This window comes from Maylandia zebra, linkage group LG14 (genome assembly GCF_041146795.1).
Source record: "Maylandia zebra isolate NMK-2024a linkage group LG14, Mzebra_GT3a, whole genome shotgun sequence".
Classification (NCBI taxonomy): Eukaryota; Metazoa; Chordata; class Actinopteri; order Cichliformes; family Cichlidae; genus Maylandia; species Maylandia zebra.
Genome location: NC_135180.1, coordinates 33,781,356 through 33,796,208, shown reverse-complemented (window position 1 = coordinate 33,796,208; position 14,853 = coordinate 33,781,356). Strand labels below are relative to the sequence as shown.

Genomic DNA, 14,853 nt, shown 5'->3' with positions numbered 1-14,853 from the left:
CTTGCAGATTGCATGTGTAAAAGGGTATCAGCTGAGACTTGAGCTGATGTGGCCTGGTGATCATAAGTTAACAAAGTCTGTTGTGAATCTGACTGATCTTTGATGCGACTGTATCACATCTCACTTTAATCATCTCTGATCTTCCTCACTGACAGATTCACAGTCGGGTTCCACTGTTGGTGCGCTGCCTGAAGCTTCACCGTCACTCCACCCGATACAGGGCGACGAGGGCCACGAGCGTCTCCTCACAGAAAACGAAGGAGATCCGATTAACCTGCCGGCTGATAGGAGCGGCAACCGTCCTACCCCAGAGGCACCCATCATCATCAGCCCACCTCAGACTCACAAGCCTGATGTGTATGATCTGGAGTGGAAGGCGGGGCGCGATGGAGGCAATCCCATCAACGCCTATTTTGTTAAATACCGTAAGGTAGGGAAAAATCTTTTTCTTTAGTTTTTCTGAAATATTTTGCTCATATTTTACCCTGAAAATATGAATATGAATAAAAGGCTGTTCACTTTCCTTCTAAAATATTTGCTTCAGAAATCGTCTCACTCTGACTATAAAACTGCTAGTTAAACTTTGTTGGCAGGAATCGGTTTTGCTGGAGTTGGAAAATGTGACTGTGGAGCACCTGTGTAAATCACAGCCTTTGTTAGTGATGCTGCTCAGGCTTCTAAACTAAACTGAGACTAAATACGAAGGATTATTAACTATCACTGTCATTTTTAGTCATGCTGTTGTATGTGTCTGTGTGTCAGGTTGATGAAATGGGAACGGTGGTGGGAAGCTGGCACACGGTCCGTGTGCCTGGCAGTGAGAAGACCCTGCGGCTGTCAGAGCTGGAGTCCTTAAGTCTCTATGAGGTGCTGATGGTGGCTCGAAATTCAGCAGGCGAGGGTCAGCCGGCCATGCTCACCTTCCGCACGGGCAAAGGTCAGCCCAGTCACTGGCTTATAATGAAGAAAACTCTCAAACACTATTTAATCAGTATCTGCTAATATTCCTGGGAATTGCTAAATGCTGTAAGAAAAAAACTTTACTCTCATTTCCACCAAAGCTACAAAGATTGAACAATAAATTAAGGGCCATGCTGAGTTAAGGAGGGTCTGGTTGTTTTTGGACATTTTGCACTAACATTGAGCAGACGCTAGAGAATACATTTGTCGGAGAAGAAACAGAAGCATGTTCTCCGCTGATAGCAGTCTCCGGAGGACAGAAAAATGAGCAAAGCACAATGAATTTTTCGTTTAGGGTTGCAAGAAGATTTACTGTAGTTTTTGCGCAATTATATTAATTTGAGGGATTTAGCTTGATATTTGTGATTTGTGTAAGGCCAAACAAAGTGCCTTCAACTTTTGGCTTTTGGCACAGAATGAAGAAAAAATGATAAAATCTTATGCAGATCAATGAAGACAGTTATTGAAATTTTATTATTATATGCAGCCATTTACTCAGTGTAATCGTAGATTATTACCTTACCTGTTCAGGTATTCCAGCAGGTCGTCCAGTCACCATTGTGAACACAATCATAATGACCGGTGTCAGTCATCGTAGACAAGCGTGAACATGCTTTTTGTCTGTTTAGAGACAAATAAAAGAAGAATGACCGCAAGTATTCCAACACAATAACAATTGTGCTTTACCACAGCAGGGTTACAAAATATTCCCTGGTCAGAAATATGCAAAGCCAGGGATACTGACAAAAACCACAGATATGATTATATCTTCGGGGTGGTTCATTTACAAAATAGTCCAGGACCATCAAAATGCCAACCTCTGGGCTCCTGCGTCCAACCAAACTCTACCAGAACAAGAAGAAGAGTAACGTGCATTTTTATGTGTCTTCTGTTTACCTCTTCCTGCTTTTAGGAATCCAATTCTGGTAGAGAAATACTAAATCCATAAACTTTTATGCTTCCACGAAGTCTATAAAAATATACAGTCCTTTACAACCATTACAAGTCACCAAATAGATACAAAGAACTCAAATACCCTCAAACAATTTCAAAGGCCTGCCGTAAACTAAGAAATTTGCAGGTTTTATACGCCCATTTTGTTTAAAACACGTCCTAGTGTGCAATTTAAAACACAGATCTTTATGCAGCCGTAAGCAGATTTTTACAAAACTGATGTTTGAAGTGTGTCCTCTGGTGGCAGTGCTGATGTTTTTCTTACCTCCAGCTTTTCTTCTTCCTCTCTCAGAGAAGAGCACCTCCCCCAACAAGAATCCCTCCAAGCCTCCCGTCATCTCCGTGCCACCCAAAGCTCCAGAGGACAAAACCCCCAACACGCACTTTGGAGTTGTCATACATGACAGAGGTTGGTGCCGACACAATCGCAGACTGTCTGAAAGGCCCTGCGTTGTTGCTGCAGCTGCTGGACTCTGTGCAGACAATGATTGTGGGATGTTTCTGGGGAAAATTATGGGGCTTTCTGTCATGTAGCTAGTTACTGTGGAGTTCATGACCAGACTGTGTTAAACAGATCGCAGGGCTTAATGTTTAGATGTGGTCTGCTTTGTTTCTTTGTGCCTCAGAGTACAAACAGTCAGATGATAGTTGACACCCCGTAATGACTCTTTGGGAGAGAGATGCTGTGAGATTACACACAGCTTTAGGGTCAGAAATGAGTGTGTGTATCTGTGTGCGTGCATTTGACTTACTCGCGTCACAAGCAGGCCCTACTTTGCTGAGACTCACATTAATCTTTTCACTAACCCTCTTTTCTTTCTGTCTTACTCGCTCCTGCCTTCTCTAACTCTGTGACTAAGGGGCCAGGCAGTAAGTATACATCCCTCTGTGGCTTCCCTGTGATGTGCGTGCTTTACTTTTTTTTCTTTTTCCGTAATCACGTTTGCATGAATTCAGATGCAGTAATGACAGGTACGAGTTTAATTCCTATTTGCTTTTTTTCACCAGTTCCAGAGGCTCCCGATCGCCCGACCATCTCCATGGCGACTGAAAGTTCAGCATACGTCACCTGGATCCCGAGAGCCAATGGCGGCTCTCCGATCACAGCTTTCCGCGTGGAGTACAGACGCGGCCGCAGTGCCGAGTGGGTTGTGGCTGCAGATAACATCTCACCTCTGAAGCTGTCTGTGGAGGTTCGCAATCTGGAGCCTGGTGAGTTTACACATCGTTCACAACTTCTCTCTACAGTCCAGTGATGCAGAAAATGATTGATCTGCCCAGAGGAGAATTTCCTTTTTTAAGGAGATTTGAAAAATAGCACAATTCTTATAAATAACTTTATGCTGCCGTTCGGCTCGCAAAAACTTTACCCCATCACTGACAATGAAATCAACAATTGATAAACAGCAATTAGTTGTTGTTATTATTTCTTGGTCTATGTTGATTTGTAGTTGTCACTGGTCTGCAAAAATGCTGATGTGAAAATAAGAGAAAAAGTAATAGTGAGAATAAAATAAAATACCCAGGGACAATTATTAATAAGGGAAAATAAAAGTTTTATGGTCAAAGCATTGAGGGCTTCTCAAACTTTATAAACCAGATAAAACAGATCATATCATACATCAGCAAATAGTATATATATTATAAATAATATAAAATTTCAACTATTAACAAGATTTCAGATGCTGTGCCATCAGCTGTTTTTCCCCTTTCAGTTCCAATACACCAACTAACAGCATCATATGAGTGTTGCCTGCTTAAGAAATCCAACATTAGCTTTTGCTTAGCAACACTGTACTGTAACACTGCTGCTCCTGTTGTATTTCTCACTCAGGATCCACCTATAAGTTTCGGGTGGCAGCCATGAACATGTACGGTGAGAGCCCCCACAGCATTCCCTCGAAGCCGTACCAAGTGCCGCAAACAAGCCCTCCTAAGACAGACCGTCCAGTGGTTGGGCCTCATATTTCATCCACGGATGCTATCAGCGACACACAGATCATGCTGCGCTGGACTGTGAGTAGTACATCATGGAAGTAGTAGTGGCATTCAAACAAGCGCATTTAGTAGTGAAAACAAAGATAAACTGTCAAAAATTATCAGTGAGTTTTACACAAAACTGCTGTATTTACAGTAATTGTGTCCACGCAGTATTCTAGTGCATTGACCAAAATTAGCATTTAAAAGGTTTTTCAGTCGTGTTTGATTATCTGGCTACTTTTGTTTCCTTGTGGATTTCCTTTCTGTGGATACTGTGAAACAGTGATGTCACAGCTACAGATATGAAATACTGTTGAAATGGAAGCAAGAAAGTATAAAAATGAAATACTAACGCGTTTACATTCTAGTGGCAACTGTTAGGACTCAGCACCTTTATGGCAGTGGCTCTGTTCGGTTGCTTGGGCTGGAATTTTAAAGTGAATGAGTAGAGAGCCAAAACGTTTCTTTCAGTGGTCACCGGAACTTAAGTCAGATCTGATTAAACCGTGCTTAAAAAGTCTGTTGACTTGTGCAAAATGCCATGCCATTGTGGATTTATTTACGCCTAAATACAGGGTGCCGACATGATCAGCATCTCCGGTTCAACCCACTGGAGCGCTGAACAGTTGCTGTGGAAATTCATGTTATGTTAGCCAAGAAAAACAGCGCGTGCCCTTACCTACATGTGTTCTACGATAATGAGTGGAGAATTATGCCAGCCGCAACATGGTTGATAATGTTTTCCGCTTTTACTGATGATTCCTGTTCAGGCTCCTATAAGAGCTGCATCGCTTGTAATTGTCTCCAAAGTTAAGTGCGCATTCATCAAAATGATCTGAACAACTTCCTGTCCCTGCATAACAGTGGAAAAGTTTGGCTGATGAAGTGACTTTTCCAGGTGGCTCACCTGTGTTTGAACTGATCGTGGTTCTTTTGCAGCCAATCAGACTGTACTGATAGGAGCTCTGCTCCAACAGCAAGAAAGGGAGGCCCTGTCCCTCTGGGTTTTGATTCTTCTGTCTTCAAAGCTGTTTCTGCCTTACAACAGTTTTGGTTGCAGATGGATGTAGATAGTTCCCCACATTTACTTAACCTCAGACAGCCTCATTATTTCCTCAACTTCAGACAGACAGTGCAATCACAATCTAGCTTGCAGTCTTGTACATCTGCTGATAACAGGGCCCGCTATTAGGTGCTGGAAAATTTCCTCTCTTTGTATGATAATTGCTTACCAGATTGCTGTAGTCCAACATAATCTTTTTTCCATCCCCATCCAGTATAGTCCCTCGACTAACAACAACACTCCGATCCAAGGCTTCTACATTTACTACCGGCCCACGGACAGTGACAATGACAGCGACTACAAAAGGGACGTGGTTGAAGGTAAGTGGAGCTACATGTTTTACCGCGTGTATGTTTTTCCACTGCATACCGAGTGAGTAACGGTGTAGAGTGTTTGTCGACAGCTTCCCCCAGTCCTGTTGTAGACGTAAGCTCGTGCTTTACAGATAAACTTGGAAGTGTAATGGATACTGTGTCGAGAGTGGTGTGCATTTTGGCGCGTTGATTTATAGAGAGTGCACTGCTTTCTGAAATCTGTTTTTAATAAATGGTTGCCAGCTAATAGGCCGGAGATGTAATATGAGCCCGACCAGACGAGAGCAGCTCAGGTTGCTGGGTGGAATGCTAACAGTTGAGCTGGGTGCAGGAAGGGAGGGAGGGGCATCCATTCACTTTGCCCATCTCTCCAGCATCTGAGTATGTGACTTTCCACACCGCCAGGGACAAATGTCTGTTTGGTCTTTGTCCCCAGCGAGCAGCTTGTTATTACACCGAAGTTACAAATTCCAAAAATTCAGTCATTAAAGAGAGAAATTTTAAGATGTGGATAGCTGCGTTGCTATAACATTTAAAAATTAGTAGATTTAAACAGGAACCTCTGACCAGCTTACACTTAATGTCAGATTTTAAGAGCTGAAAAAATGGTAATACCCATCAAAGCCCAGTGTTATAGTGTTATGGTATGCTCATAAAATTACAGTTTGGCAAATAAAGTATCAAATCAGACTGAGCACAAGATTTGGACTAAAGAAGAATTTGTCTTATTTTTTGCACTAAAATGTTGCCAGTTTCAGAAGAGTGGCAGAAGAGAGAATGGCACTTGAATCAATTGTCTGGTGATTAAATTGATTTTTTTCACATTTGCATGTAGCTGAGGCCAACCAACTGGTGACCATGAGGTTTAACTTGCAGTACCCAAAAAACTGACCAATTTTGAACCCAAGGCACAGTCGCTGCAGTCAGTCTCAGACAGGCTGGCAAAGGTTTGAAGATAACTGCCGACAATTAACAACCAATCTTATTTAGACTGTGCTGAGTTGAACATTTTGGATTTCTGTTCAATGTGATTTTCTGTGTATTTAGATGGGAACAGATTTGCAGCAGACAATAACAGATTTGGAATTTTTGCTGTTTTATCACAGTTAGTAATCGTGTTAGTCACAAACAGATTGCGTGCAACTGCCAGCTTAACGCCATTCAATTGCAAACCGTTAGCAGACTGATAGCCATCTAAATGCCCTTTTATTGCTGTCTTGATGCACTGAAGTTGCTTTGAGGACGGCAACTGACTGCCTCCATCTTTGAAGCAATGATATCAAAGGCAATTACGTAGTCTGTTTATTGCACATGGTGCAATAATGTTGGTTGTGCCACTGTCTCCATTCATTGTTTTCCTTAGTGTGACTGTAATATTATCCTGGTAACGGGAAATTGCCGACAGGTTTCTGACTGATCTCTTGTCCTGTGTGACTGAGGCCACAGTTGGAAAAATAAAAAGCTGATAAAATTGGACGTAGTGACCATAACATCACCTATTGACGTGTTAAGTCCCATTTTTTAGTCTTAAGCTAAAGGTTTTGGCCTTTTATTTCTTTTGAAACTACACTTGACGAGGGAAGGATGGGTCAGATTTAGAATACACTCATGCCATCGCTGCTTGCCGATCACAAAGGAGACCTGTCCCATAGCATACCCAGCCTTATCCTTATTTTCTAGAAGAGACCTTTTCTTGCAACAGTTTCTAAGTCGCTCACTTGCCTAGAGGCATTTTTGTTACGGTGATACTGACATTAAATACTGAGATTCAGTGTATGCTTCCTCTCTAAAAACGTGTTCCCACTAAAATTACCTCGGGACATAGGTAGTACATGTGCAGCGATTTATTATACTTGTTATGAAATGAAACATGACAAGTACAGCAGCTTATTTCAGCCTCATTTGTAGGAAATGTGGCATTTCCATGTTGGAGACTGTAGCTGTCTCATCTGTGATTTCAAAGCACGTAGTAGTGTGATAGTGTGTAGTAGTGCAGCAGTGGCGTGAGTGTGGAGTGGGAATACTGGAGGCAAGCCAGGACAAACATGAAGCTGCCATATATGGAGCTTGTCTCGAATAAGGCAACTGTCTGGGTCCTGGTGAGACTGTCAGAGAAGGAGACAAGGTTTGGGTGTGAAGCAGAGAGAGAGGGAAAGAACATGACCTGAGTGAGAAGCCTGAAGCGAAGGACAATAGGAAGTGAAAAACTGGCTGTGAGTTTAAACAAGTTGTGTCAACACTGACTTGTAGAGGAAGTGATTTCTCACCTTTGTCCCCCTTTTTTCCTGCCTTCCCAGGTATAAAAAACTGGCACATGATTGGACATCTCCAACCTGAGACCTCCTACGATATCAAAATGCAGTGCTTTAATGACGGGGGAGAGAGTGAATACAGTAACGTCATGATCTGTGAGACCAGAGGTAAGGAAACACAACGCTGTAATGCAGAAGAAATGACTCACACTTTAACCAAACCTCTAGTTTATCAGAAGTCCAGGCATGTTTCTGCAAAGGCTGTAACTTTAATGACGGGTATGATCACCAAAATTACACAACATAAATGTACTGGGTTTTATGAGCTCAACAACAATGGCTTGCATTTTATGGTTTGGTGCTGTACCTTGTTATTTTCCTTAACGCAAATGGGTAAAAAGTTGTTCCTCATGTCCCCTTCTTCCTCTCTTCTGCAGCACGCCAGTCTCCAGGATCACCCAGCCAGCACCCTATTACCCCATCTGACCCCCATCCTGTGGATACCCCAAGCCCTCCTGGAGGACTGCTCTACGTGATTGTGGGCTCTGTTTTAACGGTGATGGTGTTCATCCTGGTGTCCTTTATTATCATCTGTCTGTGGAGGAATCGTCAACAGAACAACATGCACAGTGAGTTTAATATCAAAGTAGACTAGACTAAAAATCAATACCCAAACATTGCTCAGGGTATGAAAAGCAAACTTTTTCTCGTAGCATGCTCTATCTTACACTGCTGTTCACTGCAAGATGAACAGCAAGCATGCAAGAGTTAACTCATTTTTGAGAATAGCTGGCCCCAAGACAGCTTGTGAAACATATTCCAAGTGTTCATTCCAAGTGCATATACAGATCCCACAGTGCCTGCAAAAGAGTTGGCCATTGTTAGATGAGCTCTTTATCAGACCCGCTGGATCTGTAAATAGCTGAAATTTTGTAGCTTAAAGATTTCGTAGACTGGGTCACTGGTTTCCACCTTTTATGTAAGTATGAGGGTCGCATATGATTCATCGCAGTTCATCAACATCTTAGTTGATCAAACAGTTGGGCACATGATACCTGTTACAATATGATATTTGAATTATGTCACCAGTGCTGAAATGCTTGTTTGGTTGCTTGTCTGGGGGGCTGTAAACATCATCAAAACTGGCAAAGCCACGCATACAACCCCAATTCCAAGAAAGCTGGGATACTCAGTAAAATGTAAATAAAAGCAGTGATTTTCGGGTCTTGCAAACCTATATTTAATTCACAATAGAACACAGAAAACATGTTTAAACTGAGACATATTAGTATGTCATGAAAAATATGAGCTCATCGAGAATTTGACGGCAGCAACACATCTCGAAAATGTTGGGACATGGGCAACAAAAGGGAGAACATTTTGAAACTAATTGTTACTTAGCAACAGGTCAGTAATGTGATTGGGTATAAAAAGAGCATCTTAAAATAAAATAGAATAGAATAATCCTTTAATTGTCCCACAAGGGGAAATTTGGTTGTAACAGCAGCCAGAAAGACACATATACAACAAACAGTACACAGGACACAGAACAGAAACATACACAATTTTTTTTCTTACATATTTACATCAAGGACAATGGTTACTATAAACAGAGTACTGTACAGTTATTAAATTAAATAAAATTAGAAGAGGCAGATAGGCAGAGATTCACCAAGTTGCGTCTACAATTTTTAACATTGTCAGAATAATATAAAATTATGAAGACTACGTTAAATAACCTATACTAAATAATATAATCAAAAGACTCTTGATGCCTGTGACTTTCAAGCTCACAGATGGAGCTGTATTGAAAACTAGAAATCACTACGTGGGCTCAGGAACGCTTCCAGAAATCATTGTCTTTGCCATCCACCAAAAATGCCACCATCACCAAGTGGAAAACTCTACTGCGGTCAGAGCAATCAAAGATTTTTAAATCATTTTATTTTGCTGTTATTTACAGCTTTCTTGGAATTGTAGTTTTACAGTTTTTTTTGTCTATTTAAGGAATATCCAAAACTATTCCAGCTGATGCCCTAAATAATTTTTCAAGCTAAAGTTACTCCAGAGCTGAAACTGGTCTTGTTCCTATCTTGATTGTAGCCTCTCTTGCTGCAGAGTTTGATGCTCCCGGCTACCTGTACCAGTCACCAGAGTTGAACGGCCATGTGCTCGACTACACCACGCTGCCTGGCAACAGTCGCGTTAATGGGGGTATCCACAGTGGCTATGGACACAGTGGCCAGATGTTACCCCAAGGATGCCATCACCTCCACCACAAACTCCCGAATGGCTTGGCACTGCTCAACGGCTCTGGGAATCTGTACACACCAGGTCCCCCGCATGGCCACAACGGCACCTTGCCGCACAGCACGCGGGACTGCGAGCACTCACACCCTCACCACCATCATAACGTGAGTGCTGAGGTCGTGGTGTCCATGTCCATGATGTTTTAAATTGTGGTATTTTACATGCACAGGTACAAATTCCATTCAGTGTGGCTTAATCTGGTGTTTGTGTCTCCCTGTCAGGGTGGAGGCATGTACACAGCTCTTCCCCAAACAGAGTCTTCTGATTGTATGAGCTGTCAAAACCTCTGCAACAACAACAGGTGAGATAGCATAATCTAACTCTTAAGCAAGGTGTTTGTATGGGTTTTTGATCTATTTTACACTTGGCAGGTGAACTGAAACGGGACTTTTCTTAATGGGCTTTGTAATACCAGTTGTATATCCTTTTTCTTATATAGTTATGTCCCTGTACAGTTTTCTTACATCTTCTCTTTTTTTCTCCAATGAAAATATGACATCCCCTTTTTAAGATTATTTACTTTCAATTGCAGTGATCAGTGTGGAAAATCAAATGAAATAACAAGCAAACAAGTGAAAAAAATCTGGAAATGGAAATTATTGGGATTTCAAATTAACGTTGTTTACTTCAAATTGGGCCTAAAAATACAGATCGGTCATATTTCTACTAAGATATCGCTGAGAAGTGCTCAAGAGCCCCTTTTGAGATCCAAACACACACACGGACACATTTGCCTTCCTTTTAGTCCTGTTTATGTATTTAAGGGTCCCCAGCATCACAGTTTACCCTGTGTGCACCCAGCCAGCAGACCTAATGAGTCCTGTGTTTATTTACCTCCGGCTGCTGGGAAAAGAGGGGGGTGAGGTCACAATCCAATCGTGTCCCGATTGAGGGAAGCTGAGTTCGGAAAAACAGGGACAACTTTGCTGCGTGCAACTCTCTGCTTTTTGGAACTTCACTGAAGAGCAAAACCACAATGTGTCACAGTTACTTAGAGGCTGTGTGGCCTGTAATCTCTGATGAAAACAGTTTTTGAAGCACGATGAGAGCGCTCCAGTTGTGTTAGAGCTGTCATTGTTTTGTGGACTAGTAATATTAATTCAGAGTTTTTCTGTGTCTGGTGGCAAACCTTCAGAGAGAAAGAATGAGCATGTAAAGCACTGCTAAGAGCTGTCAGAGAGTGAACACTCAGCAACGCACGGGCATTAATGAATGTTTCCCTTCCATCTCTGTTTGTCTCTGACCAGATGTTACAACAAGACCAATGGCACTTTCTCCAGTGGCACGCTCCCTCTAATGCATCGCGTGGCGCCGTGCCAGCAGGACGGGCTGGAGATGGTGCCTCTGGGCCAGGTTTCATCACAGTGCCGCGGCCACGACAGCCACACGCATTCTGTGGACCAGGAGGCCAACGCAGGATACCGATCAGATGAGCACAAAGAGTCCTCGCCCTCACAGCATTCCTGCTGTCTGATCAGCAACAATGAAACCTATCTAGCAGACAACACTGGTGAGACACGTTTTTCCAGAAAAAAAAAGTTCTTTCCATGTATTTTGTCTTCCATTTCTGCATCTTCTCACTGCACCTATTATGCAATTAAATTCCCAAGTTATATCCAAGCTTCTCACATGATTACAGATCATTTAATTAAATTGGCTATAGAACAAGACGTAGGCGGGGACAACCTTGTCGCCTTAACATTATGTAGCTGTTATGATATCCCGGTCTCATTATTGCCCTTGATCATAACTCAAGAAGTGGGTGAAAGAGTGAGTCACTATTGCAAAGTGGAAGAGTTGAAGGAACCACGTCAACTCGACCACAAAGTTTTAGACCATGTAAGAGCCGCTGCAGAGTGGGGTCGCTGAGTGCTGAGGCACTTAGAGTGTAAAAGTCACCAGCAATCTGCTGACTCAATAACTGCAGAGCTCCAAAGCTTCTCTGCCCATCAGTGCAAAAACTGTGCAGCAGAAAGTTCGTGGCATTGATTTTCATGGCCAAGTGGGTGCAATGTGAAGGTGACCCAGTACTTACAGTGCTGGTAGGCTGATGTTTTCTACACATTTCCTAGTGGGAAAAAGATCCCATATGTAGCTTTTAACAAGTTGCTTTAAGAAATTAGCGCATTAATTTAAAACATTTACTTCTAGATGCTCACGGTTCAGCACTGTTGCATTGCTAGTAGATTTTTATATCACTGCCAATCCTGATGTTGTATGCAGACAAACTATGCGGCGTCACCACAAATTACACTGTGGGCCTCTCCAGAATCTCTGCTTGTCTTTTTTAATACAAATAGTAAACCAAGGCCTCTCGCTCTCTCTCACTCTCTCTCTCGCTCTGTGTGCAGCTGGGGAGGAGCCGGAGTGTGTGGACACGGAGGGGCCTGTGGTGGGCTGGGAGAGTCTTGGCCTGCCAGACTTGGACTGTGACGAAAAGCCTGGGTGGATCTCCAGCAGCAGCCTGGCGGGAGAGCTTATCCAGCCTGGCCCGCAGGAGGCCTGAACATAGCCCACACACAAGCACACTCTCCCACAGTTTGGAAGTTTAGAGAAAACAGACAGAGAGGCTGAACGAGAGCTGTGGAAGTATCAAGAGTGGAAAAAAGGAAGACCAGCGAGCGGTGGGATAGTCAGAGACACTGCATGTTATGGTGACGAGGACACTAAAGTGTTGATTGGACTGAGCTGAGATGAGCAACGTGGGGGAAAAAGAGGGACTACAAGAGACTGAGAGCGCAGTCAGACGGAGAGAAGCGAAAAGACACTATATCCCACTGGCGGGAAGCGTCTCATAAAAGATCAAAAACTCTTTAGATGACTTATTTATTTTTTTGTAGTAGTAAAATATTATTTCATATGAATGTATCTGTTTTAAAGAAAAAAGTTTGTCTTTTATATTATTTATGCCTTTTGAATGAGAAATACTTTTTATTTTTTGTTGTGTTGTGTCTCTATGTGTTCCACTCAAGTGTGGAGATTAGCAGTTGTCTGTGTAAAGTTTTGTAATAATATAAAAAAAAAAGATGTGGGAGAGTCAACAACAACCTTTTTCAATGTCTTTCCTGACCTCCTTCATGTGCAGCACCCGATGAATGATTGCCGTAGTGAATTTCCCCGCCTCGATCCAAACCCATCGATATTTCTGGCAGGCCTTTGATGTGGCTGTGTGATGGGCTGTTCCACTGCAGTGACCCCTGAATGGGGTGAACGCTCCCTGCACTGTTCAGATTAAGGCTGATGCGCTTTGCTTCACTGACTGTTTGATAAGTCATCACTTTACACAAAATCCAGTTAACTTTGAGAGCTCTGATGACCTTCTGACCGCAATCTATTAGAGAAATTGAGTAGTTACATTAAGACAGAGATGTTAAGTGTGAGCAGCCTAGATAACTTTGCAATGCATCAGTGCAAATGCTCGGCCACAAGCAGAATGTTTCTACGAACAGCAGGAAATACTATGTGCAAAGAAATCTTAAATCCTCTCGTCAGTGTGGCATCACTAGTTCTAAAAACGAAACGTCAACCACTTTACAAAGAAAACAGTTTTTAATGTCTTATTTTGCAGGGAAAATGGCCATAACAACACAGTGTTATTAAGTCTGTAACACTATTGTGTTAGTCTGCAGAAATGTCTCAAAGATGAAAGAATGAAATGAAACTCACTGCGTGGCCAGGTATCATAAAGGGCTAATTAGGAGAATGTATCCAGTTTTCTTTAAACCGAAACTCTCAAGACATCACCTGACAGAGTTACCTGTGAGACACAGTCAACAGCTGGTCCATGTGACATCAGATTAAAAGTTCGGTGTAGTTATTTGCTAGAAGTAGCAAAGATTCTAATGCTTCTCATGCTTGAAAGTGCATTTTGTGTCACCAGTGAACTGAAGCTTTTAGTGGCTTTTGTCGAGTACCAGAATCTACTGCTGCAGTTTTACAATTTCTGTGAGGAAAAAACCAGAGTGAGAAAAACGTGACGGGCAGTGAGAAAAGCACCAAATAGAGGAAACCAGCAAATCAGTTGTGAAAAGTTGCTGTGTGATGTTCCTGCTGTGCAGATAACTCATTCATAAAACACTTGTACAATATTCTTCTCAAGTTTCAGCCTGTGTTGCCCATTTTCTAAAGGCTTAAAACCTCTATTGGTTTTAAAAATAATCTTCATGGTGTGTTGGCTGATTGAAGTTGATAGGGTTGCAGCAGGCGGATGACGGGGCTGGCTGTGCTTCACTGAGGATGACTGCGGTGCAGGCTTTCCATGCTTGGTGCCTGTCTGCCTGTGATTTTTGCCAGAGTTGGCTGCCAGTCCTCAGGCCCTGGCTCGCATGGCATTTCTCCTCCCACTGATGGTATACGGGATATTCCTGGCTCCTGGATTTGCTCGCCTACTGCTGAGGCGTGGCGCAGCATCTTCCGGCTGTTATTTTTATTTTTGATGGAGGTTGTTGTGCCATTAAGGCAGCCAGAGTCCATTAAGCTGACTTGAATTGTTTCCCAAGAAGAGTCTGTAGAAGTGTTGGCAGCCCTGAAACTCTAGTTATTTAAATTTACACTGATTTGATTGTGAGAAAGAGAAAAAAGTACCTATTGGCTCCAAACTCGGCATTACAGAAGCAGACTCAAGTTTCCTCTTAGCATTTATTTTATGTCCATACAGTGTCTATTGTTGCTGTTTGGAAAGAAAAAAGAGAACAAAACAATGGATAGGAAATGAAGCTGGAAATGAAGGAGAAATTATCCGGGGAGGGAGAGGGGATGCTGACAGAAGCAGCCTGGGATGATGAGGAAAAGATAAGGACAGGGTTGTCTCTAAATGAGCTGCTTCTCCATCTCCCACGTCTGTCAGTCGGCACTCTCTCCCAGCCCTGCCCTGCACCCTCTACCCACACAGCTACACCCCTTCATTAAGGAGCCCATGGGAACAAGAAAGCTTATTGTCCGCCCTGGAATTTTTGCCCCTTGCTGCAGAGCGGACCTGTTAACGCCAGTCTCTCTTCCCTCCGCCCACCATTCTTCCTCT

The 14,853-nt window shown here is 42.7% G+C and overlaps 1 protein-coding gene across 2 annotated transcripts in view; it reads left to right on the top strand.

The window, feature by feature from the left end:
- Nucleotides 1–13,923, top strand: part of cdon (cell adhesion associated, oncogene regulated) — a 33,210-nt gene extending 19,287 nt beyond the window's left edge. Inside the window, exons 8-19 of one of the 2 annotated variants that reach the window (XM_004560490.4) lie at nt 156–430; nt 763–937; nt 2,207–2,323; nt 2,923–3,126; nt 3,749–3,930; nt 5,172–5,277; nt 7,569–7,691; nt 7,961–8,152; nt 9,642–9,937; nt 10,055–10,134; nt 11,081–11,343; nt 12,185–13,923. In XM_004560490.4, the coding sequence (XP_004560547.2) occupies nt 156–430; nt 763–937; nt 2,207–2,323; nt 2,923–3,126; nt 3,749–3,930; nt 5,172–5,277; nt 7,569–7,691; nt 7,961–8,152; nt 9,642–9,937; nt 10,055–10,134; nt 11,081–11,343; nt 12,185–12,339 (2,168 nt within the window). In that variant the 3' untranslated portion in view covers nt 12,340–13,923. Of the gene's footprint in view, nt 1–155; nt 431–762; nt 938–2,206; nt 2,324–2,922; nt 3,127–3,748; nt 3,931–5,171; nt 5,278–7,568; nt 7,692–7,960; nt 8,153–9,626; nt 9,938–10,054; nt 10,135–11,080; nt 11,344–12,184 lie in introns of both variants that reach the window. The other variant, XM_004560489.4, reaches the window with a different exon arrangement.
- Nucleotides 13,924–14,853: the final 930 nt, after the last annotated feature.